The sequence below is a fragment of the Tursiops truncatus genome, chromosome X, assembly GCF_011762595.2.
Source record: "Tursiops truncatus isolate mTurTru1 chromosome X, mTurTru1.mat.Y, whole genome shotgun sequence".
NCBI classification, from domain to species: domain Eukaryota; kingdom Metazoa; phylum Chordata; class Mammalia; order Artiodactyla; family Delphinidae; genus Tursiops; species Tursiops truncatus.
Genome location: NC_047055.1, coordinates 88,143,842 through 88,162,570, shown reverse-complemented (window position 1 = coordinate 88,162,570; position 18,729 = coordinate 88,143,842). Strand labels below are relative to the sequence as shown.

The 18,729-nt window shown below is 40.5% G+C and overlaps 2 protein-coding genes across 8 annotated transcripts in view; both read left to right on the top strand.

Annotated features, from left to right (window-relative positions):
• The window catches only part of JADE3 (jade family PHD finger 3), a 151,441-nt gene that overhangs the window by 119,337 nt on the left and 13,375 nt on the right, over positions 1-18,729 (top strand). For 6 of the 7 annotated variants that reach the window (XM_033850087.2, XM_073798931.1, XM_033850085.2 and 3 more), the window contains 4 exons: positions 169-359; positions 3,552-3,763; positions 8,725-8,892; positions 11,321-11,437. In XM_033850087.2, the coding sequence (XP_033705978.1) occupies positions 169-359; positions 3,552-3,763; positions 8,725-8,892; positions 11,321-11,437 (688 nt within the window). The remainder of the gene's footprint in view (positions 1-168; positions 360-3,551; positions 3,764-8,724; positions 8,893-11,320; positions 11,438-18,729) is intronic. The other variant, XM_073798929.1, reaches the window with a different exon arrangement.
• Positions 12,929-17,664, top strand: LOC109551269 (olfactory receptor 2J3-like). The gene is given in 2 exon segments (XM_019943464.3): positions 12,929-13,893; positions 13,895-17,664. Coding segments are annotated over 2 exon segments (636 nt in total). The 5' UTR covers positions 12,929-13,686; the 3' UTR covers positions 14,324-17,664.

Below are 18,729 nucleotides of genomic sequence, written 5' to 3'. Positions count from 1 at the left end.
AAGGGATCTGTCATGCCTCTCATTTGGCGGAGCAGGGGATCTCCCCAGGGTGGGAAGGGAGAACATTCAGCTCCACTGTATGGCCTGAGTGCTATTGGGCCCATCCAGTCAGTGCCTGGAATCTGTCATTTGTTGATTGTTATCAGTGTCTTTCTTTTGCTTTTCTAGGATTGTAGCCGACAAGGTAAAGGAGGTCCTATTTATCCGACCCCGGAAGTACATCCACTGCTCCAGCCCAGAGACTGCAGAGCCTGGCTACATCAACATCATGGAGCTGGCGGCATCTGTGTGCCGCTATGACCTAGATGACATGGACATCTTCTGGCTCCAGGAACTCAATGAAGACCTCGCAGAAATGGGTAAGTTGTTTCCTCACAAGTAACTTGTTCCTTGACTTGATTTGTGATTTTTTAAAAAAGGTGTCAGGACCATTTTAACTTGCTTTCATTTTGTGGCTTCCTTTCTTTTCTGGACTCTTCATTTATTTTTCTCTTTAATCTTAATCTTAATGAGGCATTTCCTGAAATGCATAAATATATTGAAGTAGAGCAGTAACATTTAAATCTGACCTTGTCTTTCCCTGTTCATGGTGAATATCACAGATCAGGGATGGCATGTAGGTTTCACAAGGCCATTTCCCAGTTCTGAGTGTGAGATTGGTCATGGCTGATTGGACTTCTGGTTGAGAAGGATTCTGAGACTGGTTGCTCGTTCGGCCCTGAAAAGTACCATGATCAGTGAGCAGGGCCAAGGGTAGTGGCACCTCTGACATCTCCACCTGATGGAGAGAAACTGCAACTTTAGCATTAGGCAGCAGCACTGCAACTGACAGGTTGATGTGACCAGGATGCCTTAATGTAGGACTTGTATTTTGCTGCCTGGAAGAAGAATGGCAGGCCTAGGGCAAAACATCCCCAAAGCAGTTCTTAGCTACCTACAGTGAGTTCTAGAGTTGTCATGCTACTCTCAAAAAATAGAATAGAATGAAGCAAAAACAAGCAAATAAAAAACCTCGTAGTAAACATAGTAGTAATTTTAAAGTAAACGTGTGCCATACAGTACCATACCGGCAATGCTCAGAAATCCTAGGCTGAAAGGAAACTCACCTTATACTTACACACAGTTCTTTTTGACCTGTTTTCAGTCTAAACAGTGTTTAGGTCCAAGTGGTCCTGTGAAACTGGGTGGTTTTTAACTCTCTGTATGAGATATGGTAAAGGATACATTTGATTTTGTTTTTGTTTGAATCACATTTGTTCATTGTTAGTACAACAAGGATCAGTGGTTTTCCTTTTCTTCCCTTTTTTTTCTTTCTTTCTTTTGAGGTTGGTATCTGAATGCATGTGAATACAAAATTAAAATTATACTAAATCCAGTTTGGCATGGTGGTGATAGTTACTCTGCCAGTAACCAATACTAACTCCTTGCTTTTTAAAACATTTTGTTTTATGTCTTCTCTTGTTCTGCCTTCTAAGAGGAAGGAGAGGGGTCAAAAAAATTTAGGGTCGGAACCACAAAGAGAAGGGAATAAAAGACTGACAGAAAGGGAAAATGAGAGTATGAGGGCATAATCAAGTGGATCGATGGCTCAATGTACAGTTGTGTTTATGAACCATACAACATCCATATACACTATAGTCATTACAGTGCTGCCTTCAACATGACACTGCCTTGTAACAAAGTCCCTTTGGTATTTTGCAGTTAATTCCCTTTGGATGAGTTTTTTTTTAAATAAGCTTTCAAAAAATTTTTTGAAATAGTTTTAGCTTTCAAGAAAAGTTGCAGTTTTAATACAGTTACCATATACGCCTCACGCAGTTTGTTTCGTCTAATGTTAACATCTCACTTTACCATGATACATCTGTCAAAGCTAAGAAAACAGCACAGGTACAGTACTATTAGCTAAGTTCCAGACTTTATTGGAATTTCACCAGTTTTTCCACTAATGACCTTTTTCTGTTCCAGGATCCCGTCCAGGATACCACATTGCATTTAGGCTTGGATGAGTTTTAAAAAGATGATTACCTTATCTCCAGCATTCCTTTAGAGTGAATGATATTGTAGTAAGGTTTTAAGAGCTTAAAATAAACTTTCAAAAACAATATTATCTTAAGCATGTTTTTTATTCAGATTAAGGAATTCTAAAAGTTGAGTGCTTACTGCATACCAGTCACTATACTAAGCAATGTATGAACATGATCTCATCTCTGCCTCACAAGAAATCAATGAGTTTGGTATTATTATCCTTATTTTTATAGATAAGGAAGCTAAGCCCTAAAGAGGGTAAATAACTTGTCAAAGCTTATATAACCAATGTGAGGTCAAGTTGGAATTTGAATCCAAGTGCTCTTATAACCAGACACTATACTCCTTCACTCCAGGGGGAAAAAAAGTGTAATTTGTCTTGGCTGGAAAAATTAAACATACTACCTGAGTAGTTTTTGGTTTCATAAGTAGCAACAACATTGAAAAGGTAGTTTATGTGGAATTCCAAAGTTCCTTAGGATCTTATATTGCAGATGAAGTGCTATATTTGGATAAATTTGTTTTGGATCACTTTGAGAAGTACTCCTGAGTTTATAAGCTGTTAGAATAAATATATGTGTGCTCTCACAAAATCATCAGTCCCCCTAAGAAGAAAAATGTTTAGTTGTTACCAATAGCCATCATATGAATCTTTTAGTTGAGTTATTATGTATAGAAGGCTAAGAAAAATTAAAAGTATAGAAGGAAAAGGAATCAAGAGGCAAAAAAGGTAATTTCAGAATTTGCAGTTAGACCTTTATGAATGCTAATAAGTTTACTTTATATTTTAGTTTGTCATTAGAAAATATTATTGGATTTTCTAAAAGTCAGGTTTGAAAAACAAATAACAAATATTTCATATGTATAATCACATATACAGTACCTAGAATTTTCTTTTATGGCTTAATACCTTTTTGTATGAAATTTTCCTTGTGTAACCATTAGATGTGCTCATTGGAACTAATTTGCTAAGAATGAATTGTTATTTATATCCAAATAGTTATATGATTCTAATTATTTTATTATACTATAAAGTGTTCAAGATTACAAAGTCCAATGAAAGTCCTCCCTTAGTGGGAATAAGAGAAAACAGATTCGGGGGAGTTCCCTGGTTGCCTAGTGGTTAGGATTCCGGGCTTTCCAGGTTCAATCCCTGTTCAGTGAACTGAGATCCTACAAGCCTCATGGTGCAGCCACAAAAAAGAGAGAGAGAGAGAGAGAGAGAAACAGATTTAGGAGGAGACTGGCTAGGATTTGGACAGAAAATTGAAAGGGTCAGTATATATAACTTACAAAGAATATGGTGAAATGTATTTCTCCTTTCATGTGTCAAACACTAATATGTGATGATAGGTAAATTTTAGAATAGCTCTAGTAAAAGATTCTTTAAAATCTGGTTGTTTTAGATCAGGGAAGAGATGGTTTTATCCTTTAGAATCTCCCCACCCCTGCACCGGGCTCACAGTAGGTGATTTGGGAATGACAGCTGACTGATGGGTTGATTGATTGTTTGTATTTCTGTGCAGGTTGTGGGCCAGTTGATGAGAATCTTATGGAAAAGACAGTAGAAGTCCTGGAACGCCATTGCCATGAAAATATGAACCATGCTATTGAGACAGAGGAAGGGCTAGGCATAGAGTATGATGAAGATGTGATCTGTGATGTGTGCCGGTCTCCAGACAGTGAAGAAGGGAATGATATGGTGTTCTGTGATAAGTGTAACATCTGTGTGCATCAGGTTAGTGAGAGTGGAGACCGCCACCTCCCCACGGTCAGCCTTTCTGAAGTTCAGTGATCATCTCCAGCACCCATATCTGGGTAGCAGCTTGCATTTAAGGGTGAAAATAAGGATTTGGCCTGGCTGTTCTCCAGTAATTCCTTTAGAAATAATACTTCTTATGATCCCCAAGGTGACTTATTAACTTTACTCCAGGGGGCTAAACCCAGGTCTTTATTGTGTATCTTCATGCCCATGCCATTGAGATTGCCTTGTTCGATACTTTTACAGTCCCCTGGGGAGTCTCCTTGCTACCTGCCTGGGAGTCTCTCCTCTGCCTTGGAGTCCCTGTTATATCATCAGGTTACACCCATGGTCAGTAACCTTGGGGAGTTTACACTTCCTACAGCTGGAAGTCGGGACTCCTCATCCTGGCACCCAGAGCCCTCCTCTGTCTCCCAAATATACCACTCCCAGGAAACTAGGTCTACTCCATTTTTAAACATCATAGAATTTTAGGATTGTAAAAAACCGTCCCACTCCTTAATTTTACAGATAATACCAGGAGAGGTGAAGTGACTTTACCCAACCTCTTATAGCTAGTTGTCATTCTTTCTCTACCACACTACTTTTTTAAATTAATAGTAATGATGATGGTGATATCCACATTCTTTTCAGCTCTTTCCTTTTCTTCCCCCACAAGCCCTATGCTCTAGCAAAATAAGGTTACTCAGTGGGGCAGTGATGAATATTCCTGATGCTGTCCTGTCTCCATGTTTCAGCCACACCAATTTAAAATGCCTTCTCCCACCTCCGGCTAACAAAACTTTACATATCTTTCAAGATCTAGTTCGAATCCTTTCTTGAACTCCCTTACCCTAAGTGATTTTTCACTCTTCTGAACCTGTTGTGTGTTTCATTCATTTCATTAATTTATCTAGTAAATAGGTATGCAACACCATCCATGTTCCAGGACTGTGCTGCATGCTGAAGATACAGTGATGAAGAGGCAGACATGGTCTTTGCCCCCAGGGAGATCAGAATCTGGTGTAGGGTCTACAAGGAAACTGCCCATTTAGCATAGTATGCCAAGTGTTTTTGTAGATTGAAGTCCATGCTGCTGTGGAAGTGCATGGGAGGGATGGGGGTCAGGGATACCATCCAGAAGGTGGCATCCAAGCTGAATCTTAATGGCCAAAGGGAAGTGCCAGAAAAAAACAGCAGCGTGTGTTCAGGCAGAGAGGAGAACATGTTCAGGTGGGGTAGTGAGAGTAGGCAAAGTATGTTAGAAGCAACTCTGAGCTGTTCAGAACTGTGGAGAGTGGTGGGGTCGAGTAGGGAATGCATGGAGAGTGAGGGTAGAGAGGGATACAGGGGACAAATGTGAAGGGCCTTCTCTGACAAACTAAGGAACTTCGGTTTTGTCCTGTCAACCCTGAAGGATATGATTTGTAATTTAGAAGGATCATCCTGACTACAAAGATATTAAAATGATTAGATAATACAGGAGATAGAGAGAAACCAGGACTTAAGACTTTATTTTAGTTCCATGGGCCACCTAACCTAACCCTCTGTATTAAAAGGTACTCAGAATATTCTGTGATCAGTTGGGTCTCTTTCTTCCTTTTACTTGTATCCTTTTAGAGTGAATTTTGAAAATGTATATTCACTCTACCAGTTACTGGCATTTATGTCTCACCTTTAGTGACAGAGAAAATCTTTACTACTTAAGTACGAACTTAAATATCTGACAGTACAGGTCCACAGTCCCTTCTATGCATTTCCAAAATTTTAAAGCTCTGAAAACTACAAGTTTTTACCGAAGTTTGGCACCAAAACTGATTTGAGGGCAGTAGCAGAACTCACCCCGTATGAGGCTATTTGTAGTCTTTATTCCATTTTGTGAAAATACTCATATATTTTGTTAGAGAAATATTAATGTATTTGATTATATGGCACTGCCCTGGTCCCATAGGTAATATGCCATGTATATACTGTATCACTTTCCTAAGATATGAACAATTCTGAATTTCCTGATGTTTCTTACCCTAGAGTTTTCAGATAAATGATTGTGGATCTTTAGTAGAATTGAAGGTAATAGTACTGAGGTCATCTGTATATATTTTCTGTATTTGTCCTTCACAGTTGGGACAAAATATTAATGAATTACTTCCAGGTTCTTTAACTAACAAAATGAAATGTAGCATAATAATTCTCCTTAAAGATATTTTGCTTTGAAAACATATCCAGTAATGACTATAAATGGTGCCCTTTCCTCACATAGAAAGAAATGACAATAACACCTGACCAGGCCTTGCAGAATATAAGCTGGTATGTGTTAAAGCTGGACGTTGATGCCACATAAAGTTTCATATAAAAGAGAATTCTTCCGAAGTGAGTAGGTTCACTTGAATTCTAAAGAGATACTTAGGTTAGAGCTCCCTCTGTTGACTGAAAAGTGACTTTAAATGATTTGGAAGATTTGGTTTACTCAACAGAATTGGGGACATGTTGACAATTATATTTATTAAACATAATTTTTCTTCTTTAACTACCATATTATATCAACTGTTTGTTCCTCTGTGACTATAATACACTTACGGTCCGTACTTTAGAAGAGAGGTTTATTTTACATCAATAGATGTTGGATTTTAATAATTAAATTTTTTCATGAAAAACTGTGAAAATTGGGACCATTCCAAGGCCCTTAATGTATTCCATTTTCTGCTTCTTAGCCCATGTATTGAACACTCAAACTGAGGCCTAAATTAATTTGCCTGAAGGTACATGCTCATAGTTTTTATACCTGTCATATATATAATGTTTAGCACTAAATTTATTAACCCCTTGAAATTATATGTAAAACATATGTTCGTGCATGTGTGCAGTTTTTTTAAAAAAATGCAGTCCAGCCTTCGTCATTTTGTGGTCTAGAAAGAGTTGAGAGCCACTACAACACTACAATGAAATACAAGCTTCTATGATCTTATGACCAGGAATAAGTCTACAGAAGAGCTCAGTAAATGATTTTCTACCCAATAAAATGGCCAGGTGATAAAGGGTATTGCTAGAACCAGCTTCTGGTTTTTCTTCTGCTGGTCTGAAAGAGGCTCTGTTTTAGGGAGAAAGCTTGCTTTCATTTCCTTGCAGACTTTCTGAATCTCAGAGAAAGAAAAAGCTTTGAAGGTTAGGGACCTTATAAAATGATGCCCTGCTTTTGTGACAGCAGCCTAGTTGGAATCCAGCTTCAGTTGTTGAGTGAAATTTATTTGTTCTACCAAACCACCTACTCAAGCTCAGCGTAGAGAACCTTCCAGATAAATTGATGGTAAAGGACCTACCCCCAGTGACCTTACAGTATCACTGAGGAGATGAAACATAACAGTTAAAGTAGAGAAGCATACATGATGTCAACTAAGTACCTGGTGAGGGAAACGACGTTGAGTGGAGGGTGGGAGTCAGGAAGTGGAGCAGACACAGGGGCTACAGTGACCTGAGAATTGAGGTGAAGAACAGCAGGCTTTTTCTTTGAAGGGCCAGATAGTAAATATTTTAGACTTTGAGGACCACATATAGTCCCTGTTACATATTCTTCTTTCTTTTAACATCCCTTTAAAAATATGGAAACCATTCTTAGCTTGTTGGCCTTACAAAACACGTCTCAAGAAGTAGGCCCCTGGTTTTAGATGGGGTTGGGGGTGGGAGCAGAAGGGGTTTTTAGAGGGTTTATTGCTGTGCAATGGTATGAAGTCTTTGTTTTAGTAAGAAGAATATGGCAGCCAAATAGAAGAAGGATTGAAGGTATGAAGGGAGAGGAAGAGAATTTAGAAATAAATCAATCCAGGCATGACTTGTTTGGAGCAGTTGTGGTGGGGATGGAGAGGAAGGTCAGAGTCTAGTGACCACTCCGTAGGGATTAGTAGCAAGCCCAAGGGACAGTAGATGAAGGAAAGTGGATAATAAGAGTCAAGGAATTTGGATCTGGAAGCTGCGAAGCATGGTGGTGATATGGATAGAGAGAGTTTGGAAAGGGGGCCAGTTGCGGGGGTAACATGATGGTGACTGTTGGAACTGGAATCTGAGGTGTGGGTGAACTTTCTGGGGCAGGCACAGACTTTGAAGCTGCGGTGGTGAATCAGTCAGTAGTGAAGGTATGCTAGGCCACATGGGGAGCCAGGTGACCCCCAGCTATAGTCTCTAATGGTGAGAGTAGAGCAGTAAGGGGGGAAGGATGGGCGAAATTAGAGATAGTGAAAAGGAAATCTAAAATATTTCCAAACTAATCTCCCTCCTTGCACCTCCAATAGTAATTCATTTATTTATTTGTCCGACTTCATTCTGTAAGGAATTTGAAGTAGCTTCAAGAACTCATTATGGACTATTGTGATTAGTCTAATATTCTGTTCAATTCAGGATCCATTCGTAAGTCCCTTTTTCTTCAACTCAAGCAAGTAACTGCTACAGTTTCCTGAGAGTGCTTTTTATGCAGCAGGCACTGTTAGGCTCTTTAACATCAGCTCATTTGCTCCTCAGAAGTTTCATTCTGCTTATTTCTTAACACTTTTTTCTTGATCACAGCAGTGCATGACATGTAGAAGTTGTTCAGTGAGTATATGACTGACTAATTATAATACATAATCATTGAGAAAGCTTTAGAAAACGGAGGCAAAAAAAAATATGTAATCACAAAACTCAGATAACAGTTGGGCTAACCTTTGCGTGTATTTCCTTCTAGTCTTACTCTATCGTCCTTAAAGTTAATTCTCATAGACAGACATGCTGACCTTAAAACAGATGCTAGAAGTTGCTTTTTTTTTTTTTTGAGTGTTTTAAAATTACTAAATCCTGGATATGAGCTCGTTTGGCCTTATTTGCCTCTTTCTCCTAAAAGTGGAGGGTACTCTGTGACTGTGTACCGGAGCAGACATTGACCCCGTGAGAAGATGCTAACCATTACCCCCCTCTCCTCCTCGTGCCTCCAGGCCTGCTACGGCATCCTCAAGGTCCCAGAAGGCAGCTGGCTGTGTCGCTCCTGTGTCCTGGGCATTCATCCACAATGTCTGTTATGTCCAAAGAAAGGTGGAGCCATGAAGACCACCAGGACAGGGACTAAATGGGCTCACGTCAGCTGTGCCCTGTGGATTCCAGAGGTAAGAATTCATCCAGGTCTGTGAGGCCATTTGCTCTCCCACAACGTTCAGACTGACTCAGGCTTCATGGAGATGCTTCATGCCTGCCCAAGTTTCTGAGGTGACAATGGTTCCACTTGACCTCCCTCACATCCTTCTTTTGCAAGTGGGCATGTGAGCCCATGCTAATTAATTTATAGGTGGTACTACCAGTGGTATTGGATAAATTTGGATGAGAGGAGAGGGTATGAGCAGCAGATTTTTTAAAGGTAAAACCTACCTTAAAAATACCAAATCTTAAGTGTTGAGTTTCATAAGTTTTTACACATGTATGTATCTGTCACCACAACCCAGACCAAGACATAGGACATCCCAGAAGTAGACATAGAGCATCCCAGAAGGATCCCTCACACCTACTTTCCAGTCCTTATCTGGGTCCCTATTACCCAAGAGTAACTACCTTTTTGATTTCTATCACTATAGTTTCGTTTTGTCTAAAAATGGAATCATACAGTATGCACTCTTTTCTGTCTGGCTAGCAGTCTATATTGTAGTGTGTGTCAATGTTCATGCCTTTCCATTGCTGAGTAGTATTCCATTTTTTAAGAGTGTCTTTATTCAGAATGCCACCCCTCACTATTTAATCTGGTCCTTCAGTTGCTGATATTTCCCGAGGGCTTCCAGACATTACTTCTTACTTTTTATGGCTGCCCTTTTTATTTTTATCTATTTATTTATTTATTTTTAATTTATTTATTTTATTTTTGGCTGTGTTGGGTCTTTATTGTTGTGCGTGGGCTTTCTCTAGTTGCAGAGAGCAGGGGGCTACTCTTCGTTGCAGTGCGCAGGCTTCTCGTTGTGGTGGCTTCTCTTGTTGTGGAGCACGGGCTATAGGCGCATGGGCTTCCGTAGTTGTGGCTCACGGTCTCTAGAGCACAGGCTCAATAGTTGTGGCCCGCGGGCTTAGTTGCTCCACGGCATGTGGGATCTTCCCGGACCAGGGCCCGAACCCGAGTCTCCTGCATTGGCAGGCGGATTCTTAACCACTGCGCCACCAGGGAAGCCCTATGGCTGCCCGTTTTTTTTAAAAAAAAAAAAAAAAATCTGTTTGGACATCTCATTCACATTCTCTCTCCCCAAACCCTATCCAAGCCAGCAAATTTGTTAGCATTTTAAGTGCAGAACAAGAGAGACTGCAGAATTCAGTTTATTGGGAGCTGATGATACTGTATCAGAAATTCATTCTTCCTTTAAAACTTGCCTGCCTTTATTCTTGTTAACATCTAACCTGTCTAGCAGTCGAGCTCACAAAGTTAAACTGAAAGTTCTAGGTACATACTATGGTATTCTTATGGATATAGAAGTCAGTTTGTTTTTTTAATTTGAGTAGTGGTTTCTTTTTCTTACTGAGAACATCCAGCTAATAGACATGTGAAATGAACTCTGAGGTTTCTGGCCTGAGAATCACTAATTTCTAGCAGCAAATTCCCCAGCTAATAAAGCAGGCTCTTTCAGAATATTAAAAGTCTGGAACATGACTCAGGAAGAGTTCTTTAAAATTAAAAGAAGCTTTCTCACCTGTTGACATTCTCTTATGGTTTCTAATACCTGATTTCTAGTACTTTGGGGGCTTTTCTAGATGTCTCTGATCTTTCTACTGTTGGTTTCTCCATGTGGGTGGAACTTGTACTAGTTTAACTGTCCTTACTCAACAGTCCTTCACTTTTCAAAGTCATTTCTCTCTTAGAAACTCATGTACGTATTTTTAAAGAAAACACTTTTTACCAGAAGTTGCTTGACGCCTTATTTTCACACGGAAAAAAGTTCCGTGTTTTTAAAAAGCATCTCTTTCAGCACTCTCTCAAAGACTAATTTAACTTTAAAGCTACTTTGGCTGAAAGAATAGAGTAATCTGGTGATAGTTAGCGTGATTTTAAAGACTGGTTTTAAAATGTTATCCTCATCTTTTCTACTTATGTGCTGCAATCTCTTCATTACACAGATTGCTGCTACTTTCCAATGATACTATGTCACTGCCGCTGTTTTTCATCATTCAGTATTAAATGAAAAAAACACAAGGCATGTGGCACCATCTCCAACATGTGAGAGGTGCTAGATTTTGTGAATCTTAATTCCTTTCCTTAGTAGCTTTCTTTGGTTCCTAAGTAAAGTGTAGATATCTTTGATTCATTAAGGTAACCATGCCTAGTCTCTACTCCTGCCCTCTCATCCTATATATGAATCATTTATATTACTGGAAATGATTGAAGGCCTGAGCAGTGGCTAGAGACGGGTTTTATTTATTCTAAGTCCCATAGTAACCTTAGGAGACATGGCTCACCTCATTGTTTTGATGTTCTGAGCTTCTTGTGATATCATTTATGGTTTGTGAAAGGTACTTCTGGAATGCCTTGGTGCCTTCTGCCTTATGGTGGTGTTTTATTTGTAGGTCAGCATTGCTTGTCCTGAGAGGATGGAACCAATCACAAAGGTCTCCCATATTCCGCCCAGTCGGTGGGCCTTAGTCTGCAACCTGTGCAAGTTGAAGACAGGGGCTTGTATTCAGGTAAGTCCCAATGAGAAGTGGTAGAGTGGGCTAACACCAAATTGGCCAGACTCGCCCTCCCAGTGAGAGCATCCTGCTAATTGAAAGGTTACTCAGCAGGCTTCCCACTCGCTCCTAGAGCTCTGCTACTGTACAGACCATTTCTGGAGCCCCTTTTTTGGATGTTGCCTCTGGACCCTTCAGCTTATTCTTTTCAATAGCCATAGTGGTGGTTAATTTCCATCCTTCACTGTCAGATCTGATGAATTAGGTGAGTTCTGAAGCTAGATGATCCTGGGTGGCAACAAGCCATAACTTCTAAACAACCAGGCCCATGTTCTTGTGTGGCTCACCCATTGTAGATAGATGACTTGGGTTCCAGGATGATTTGACAGATGACCCTGTTGCTGGACTAAGTGCAACTCATTTGATAGGGAAAGATGCATCTGAATGGATAAATTCTGGTTGATAGGTTTGAAAGTCACTCTCATAGGCATATTTGTTGCATATGGTAGTGCAAGTAGAGTTTTCTGAGACATCTGAGGCATAGAAATTCAGCTGCTTGAAGTAGAAGTCGTAGCTGGTGCACCCAAAAGCAACATTGGAGGTGGGGAGGATGGGGCTGGGAGAGGCCAGTCACCCCCAGAAAAGGCAGGAAGGTCGACCCTTCATAATCTAGTTTTCCAGAATGTCATCTCACCTTTTATTCCGAATGTAATAAGGTGGATTTCCTGGTGAGAGGGGAGGAAGGGCTGGCCTTCCACTTCCCAGACCTCTTGCATAGGATACAGTCTGGTTGGAGTTAGGTTTGCATGTTCACCTTCACAGAAAGGGGGCCATATGATGTCATAGCTTAGGGACAGTGGCTCTAGGTGTTTCATGAGGTTCCTTGCTATCTGGTTCATCTTGTAGATTTCTTGCTCTAGACCTGTGATCAGCCACTCCTCCAAGTAACCCTGGTTCTTTTACTGGGAAATGGTATTTAAAGAACACAATCTGGACCCCAGAAACACTTTTAGTTTTTAAACTCGTTTTTACATTTGACAGAATCGGATACTTTGTCTTGCTTTTTAAAAAAAAAAATTTCCTGCTGATTTTATTTATTTTAACTATAGCACTTTAGCAATTATAAGGAGGAAAATTTTTAAGGAAAACTATTCCCATGGGCTCTACTGCCTTAACACATTGCCTGTTTATGCTTTTCTAAGTTCTCTCCTGATTCCGCCCCACATGTGAGCCCCTTGAGGGCCAAGGTTATGTATCATTCTTTCCCTAGCACAAAAGAGAGTTCTTGCCCCTTGTCAGTGCTCAATTAGTGTTTATTGAATAAATATATCCGTATTTAATTGTATCATAGATTAGTTTGTAATATGCATTCTCCCCACTAAAAAATAAAATATTTCCCATCTTTTCATAATTATCATTTAGTCATTTTATAATAGCACATTGAATTTATGTCTGTTAATTTACTTATTTTCCTTATCGTGGTACCTGCATTTTCCCCAATTTTTGCTGTTTTAAAGGATGATTTTTTTTTTTACAACAGTTAGTAATTGGCAGCATGACTGTGGTGAGAGAAAAAATGCCCCATATTGCCACATTCTGCCCTCTATTGTAGTTATTTATCTATGAGTCTTAGCTTCCCTAGTAGGCTGCAAGCTCAAACTGTTTCATCCTTAGATCCTGCAAACCCCCGACATGGCCAATGAACAATAAATATTAGATTGATAGATGGATAGTGGATGGACAGATGGATGGAAGAAACATTCTGGAGTGGGTTTTTTTATTTCAGGGCAGTGGTTTTGTTTTTATTGCTTAGAGTTTAGATTCTGCATTTTGTAAAGGTCTTTCCAAATTAAGACTCTTAAAAAAATTTTTTTTACTGAGTAAATTAGAGATTTAATGAAGCTCCAGTGAAGTCTTTGTTTCTCTCAATCTTAACAGATCCAAGACCTTTTTATAACAAATATTTTGTAATGCATCTATACTACCTTTACTTTCGTAATACCTCTACTTAGTAAACTATGAGCTTACTAAATGAAAGTCGTGGCTTAAAATATGGTTGTTAAAATACAGGTATATAATTGCTAATTCTTAGTTTTCTTGCTGAGGTAATAAAAGGAAATACATTAATGATTTTACTTGTTTCAACATTCCCTATCCAGTTCCTCTGTTGCATGTAAGTTCATGAACCAGCATTAAGTTCTAAGCAAAGGATAATCAGGCTTCAAAATTCTGACTGTGGTGTTTCCAGCAAGTAGTGTTAAGCAATGAGAAAATTCAGTAACACTTTTCATCACTCTGATGGCTTTGTTCTGGTGGGCTTCTCTGAATGGCCCAAACTAGAAATGGTTCTTTTTCTGGCCATCTCTGTTTTCTACATAATGACCCTCCTTGGGAATTTAGCCATCATTATCTTGTCATGCCTTGATGCCAGGCTCCACACCCCCATGTATTTCTTTCTGTCTAATCTCTCTTTTTTTGGACCTTTGCTGTACTACTTCCCCTGTCCCCCAAATGCTGGTCAACATCCAAAGCCACTGGAGAAATATCAGCTACCTAGGATGCATAGCTTAACTTTTCATATTCCTTAGTTTAGGATCCACTGAATGTGTACTTCTTTCAGTAATGGCCTTTGGTCGTTATGTAGCTATCTGCCAGCCTCTCCATTACACAGTTATCATGCACTCTTGGCTATGCCAACAACTGGCAGCAGTGGCTTGGGTAACAGATTTCAGCAACTCTTTGGTGCAAATAGTGTTGACCTTCTTGTTACCTCACTGTGGTCCATATCAGGTGGAGAATTTCTTCTGTGAGGTACCTGCCATGCTTCAATTATCATGTGTTGATACATGGATCAATGAAGTGGAGATGTATGCTGCTGTGGTGGTCATAAAAGTCTCTTAAAATTTTGATTATAAGGAATTTCACTTATTCAACAAATATTTGAGTGCCTAATTGTGTGCCAGGCACTGTTCTAGGCACTTTGGATTTATCAGTGGACCAACAAAGAACTTTGCACCATGGAACTTACATTTTGGTTTGGGAGAAATCAATGATAAGCAATAGATACTAAATATCATGTTAGAAGATGGTAAGTGCTCTGGAAAGGAAAAATGTGGAGTATGGTAAGAAGATGGGGATTGTGGGGCAGGAGGCATACATTGCAAGTTTAAATAGAGTGGTAAGAGTAGGACTCACCGTAGCTGTGGCATTTGAGCGAAGACTTGAAGGTGAGAGGAGACAATGCAGATATTTGGGGTAAAAATGTTCCAGGCAGAGGGATCAGCCAGTGCAAAGGCCCAGGGATAGGAGTGTGTTTGGCTTGTCCGAGAGATACGAAAGAGGCCAATGAGAATGGAATGGAGTGTGTGAGAAGAGAATATCAGAGAGATTACACAGGGACCTGATTGGTTAGGGCAGGGGTTGGCAATTTTTTTCTATACAGGGCCAGATAGTAAATATTTTAGGCTTTGCAGGCCATATGGTCTCTGTCACGACTACTCAATTCTGCCTTTGTAGCACAAAGGTGGCCATAGACGATACTTAAAGCTTTACTGGAATATAGCCATGCTCATTTGCTTATTTATGGACTCTAAATTTATTTTATATGTCATAAAATATTCTTTTTCTTTTGATTGTTTTCCACCATTTAAAAAATGTAAAAACCATTTTTAGCTCCCATTCTTAGCTCATGGGCCACATAAAAACAGGTATCTGGCTGCATTTGGTCTGTGGGCCATAGTTTGCAAGCCCATGGTGAAGGGTTTCCAGGGCCCTTATAAGATCTTTTGTTTTGGGACTTCCCTGGCGGTCCAGTGGTTAAAACTCCGCGCTTCCAATGCAGAGGGCACTGGTTCGATCCCTGGTCAGAGAACTAAGATCCCAGATGCCACGTGGCGTGGCCAAAAGATTTTTTTTTAAAAAAAGATCTTTTGTTTTTACTCAGAGTTTAAAGGGGGAGCCATTAGCAGGTTTTGAGCAGATAAGTAAAATGATTTGATTTATATTTTTAGGGGATCACTCTATGGAATGATGTCTAAGATTTGCTTCAAAATAATCTGGAGGGCAGGGTACTATGGGGGTTAAAGATGAATCAAGATGGGTCATACATTAATAATTATTGAGTCTGTATAATGGGTATATAGGGTTTAATATAGTATTCTCTATGCTATTATGTAGGGTTTTCCATACTAGAAGGTTAAAACAAAAATAGGCACTCTGGCTGCTTATTTGGAGCAGACTGTGAGGAGGGAAGGTTAGGAATGAGAAAAGCAATTAGGAGGCTATTACGGTAATCCTTGAGAGATGGCAGTGGTGGCTTTGTCTGGAGTGGTAGCCCTGGAGGTGGTGAAAAGTGGTTGGGTTCCAGGGCTTCCCTGGTGGCGCAGTGGTTGAGAGTCCGCCTGCCGATGCAGGGGACACGGGTTCGTGGCCTGGTCCGGGAAGATCCCACATGCCGCGGAGCGGCTGGGCCCGTGAGCCATGGCCGCTGAGCCTGCGCGTCCGGAGCCTGTGCTCCGCGGCGGGAGAGGCCACAGCGGTGAGAGACCCGCGTACCGCAAAAAAAAAAAAAAAAAAAAAAAAAAAAAGTGGTTGGGTTCTGGATGAATATTGAAAGTAGAGCCAAGAGGATTAACTGTGGATCGGGTATGAGGTGTGAGAGAAAGATAGGAGTTGGGGAGGCTTCCAGGTTTTGGCCTGAACAGGGAGAAGGGTAAAGTTGCCATAAACTGAATGGAAAAATCTGCAAGTAGAAGAGATGTGGGCGGAAAGATCATCATGAGTTCAGTTTTAAACATTTAAGTTTGAGATGTCTACCAGATATCCTAGTGGAAATATTAAACCGACAGTTGTCTTTGCGAGTTTGGAGTTTGGGAGGAAGTTTTGGACTGAAGACATAAATTTGGGAGTCATTGTCATGTAGGTATCTTTAGCTTGGACTGGGTAAGATCACTGAGTGAGGGAGTGTAGATAGAGAGGAGAACAGTACCAAGCACTGGGCCTTGCAGCATTCCAGTGTTAAGTAGTCAGGAGAGTAGGGAGAGATAGCAGAGGAGACTGAGAAGTCACCAGGGAGACAGGAGGAAAACCAAGAGAGCATAGTAGCCTAGAAATCAAGGAATGAAAGCGTTTCAAGGAGAGGGGAAAGATCAGTGATGTAAAAATACTGCTTGAGTAAGACGAGGACTACAAATTGACCCCTGAATTTAGCAATGTGATTATTGGTAATCTGGATGAGCAGTTTAGGTGGAGTGATAATGGCAAAAGCTACACTGCCAAGGGTCAGGGCAAAGAAATGGAGTAGGAACAGTCCGGAAAAGTGAGGGAAAGAAGTCCGCTCTTTAAGATGGAAGAAATAACAAGTATGTACAGTCAGCCCTCTGTATCCGCAGGTTCTGCATCTGAAGATTCAACCAATTGCAGATTGAAAATATTTGGAAAAAAATTCCAGAAAGTTCCCAAAAGCAAAACTTGAATTTGCCTTGCACAGGCAACTATTACATAGCGTTTGCGTTGTATTAGGTTTTATAAATAATCTAGAGATGATTTAAAGTACGGGAGGATGCACGAAGGTTACATGCAAATACTATGCCATTTTATATAAGGGATTTGAGCATCTGTGGATTTTGGTATCCACAGGAAGTCTGGAGCCAATCCCCTGAGGATACTGAGAGACTATTGTATGTATACTTGTTAACATATAGAACATAACAGTATGCATGCAAAGAGAGTGACCCATGAAGAGGAAAAACTGCTGGAGCAAGGTTTTTCAGTAGCTGAGAGAGGGTGGGGTAAAGAGGGTGAGAGAGGGGCGGTTTCAGGTAAGAGCACAGATTGTTCTTCCCGGGTAACAGGCTTGAAGGCAGAGTGTGTAGGTACAGTATTAGATAGGTGTGCTGCTGGGAATCTGCAGAGCGCTCTTTTTTTTTTTTTTTTTTAAACAGATTCCTGGTGCCTCCTACTCTGCCATTTTCCCAGAATCCTTGCTCTTATTGTTTTGTTTTATTTTTTTAATTTAAAAAAAATTATTTATTTATTTTATTTTTTAAATTTTTGGCTGCATTGGGTCTTTGTTGCTGCGCGTGGGCTTTTCTCTAGTTGTGGTGAGCGAGGGCTACTCTTTGTTGCGGTGCACGGGCTTCTCATTGCGGTGGCTTCTCTTGTTGCGGGGCACAGGCTCTAGGTGTGTGGGCTCCAGTAATTGTGGCCCATGGGCTCAGTAGTTGTGGCTCATGGGCTCTAGAGCGCAGGCTCAGTAGTTGTGGTGCATAGGCTTAGTTGCTCCGTGGCGTGTGAGATCTTCCTGGACCAGGGCTCGAGCCCACATACCCTACATTGGCAGGTAGATTCTTAACCACTGTGCCACCAGGGAAGCCCTACTTATTTATTTATTTAGGCTGCTCCACGTCTTAGTTGCAGCACGTGGGATCTTCATTGCGGCATGTGGACTTCTTAGTTGTGGCATGCGGACTTCTTAATTGTGGCATGTGAACTCTTAGTTGTGGCATGCAGACTTCTTAGTTGCAGCATGTGAACTCGTAGTTGTGGCATACATGCGAGATCCAGTTCTCCAACCAGAGATCAAACCCGGGCCCCCTGCATTGAGAGCGAGGAGTCTTACTCACTAGACCACCAGGAAGTCCCCAGAGTGCTCTTTTTGATTGTTGTAATTTCCTCAGTGAGATAGGAAACAGGATCATCAGCTGAGAGTGAGGATGTGGGTGAAGTCTCAAGGTGTGGGGAGAGAAGAGGTGTGAAATAGTTTTTTGGTTTCGGGAAGTACACTGTGAGTGCCAGGCTGCATTAAAGATCTTCCCCCCAAGTGAGGGGGAGTGAACTTCAGGTGACCTTGTGAAGTGTGGCTGTATTTTTCTCCACCTATGTTCTGCCTATACTAATTTACTGTTTTTGATCCCCATATAGGGAACAAGATTCTAAATTACTAATTGGTTTGAAATTAACTTAGTGGTGGTTTAAAAGGAAAAAAGGGTTTTGGTCTCTTTTTCCACAGGAAAACTAGGTGTGAACCGTGGAAAACAAAGCCCACTCTGTTAGTATAAGCAGAACATAGGTGGGGGTCAAGTTTTATTAGCATCTTTGTTTGTCAGAGGTTTATTTAAGGGTATTTGTGATTAGTAACACATCTCAGGTATTTTGTTTTATAAACTCTTTATGGAATTTTCTTAACTGTGAATTGTGTTCATTCTTCCTATCTCCCAGCAGTGGGGAATACCCACATCTCTCCTCTTCCTTTGATTTGGGAACATTCATTCGGCAAGGATAGAATCTAACACTGGTGGTTTTGGGGT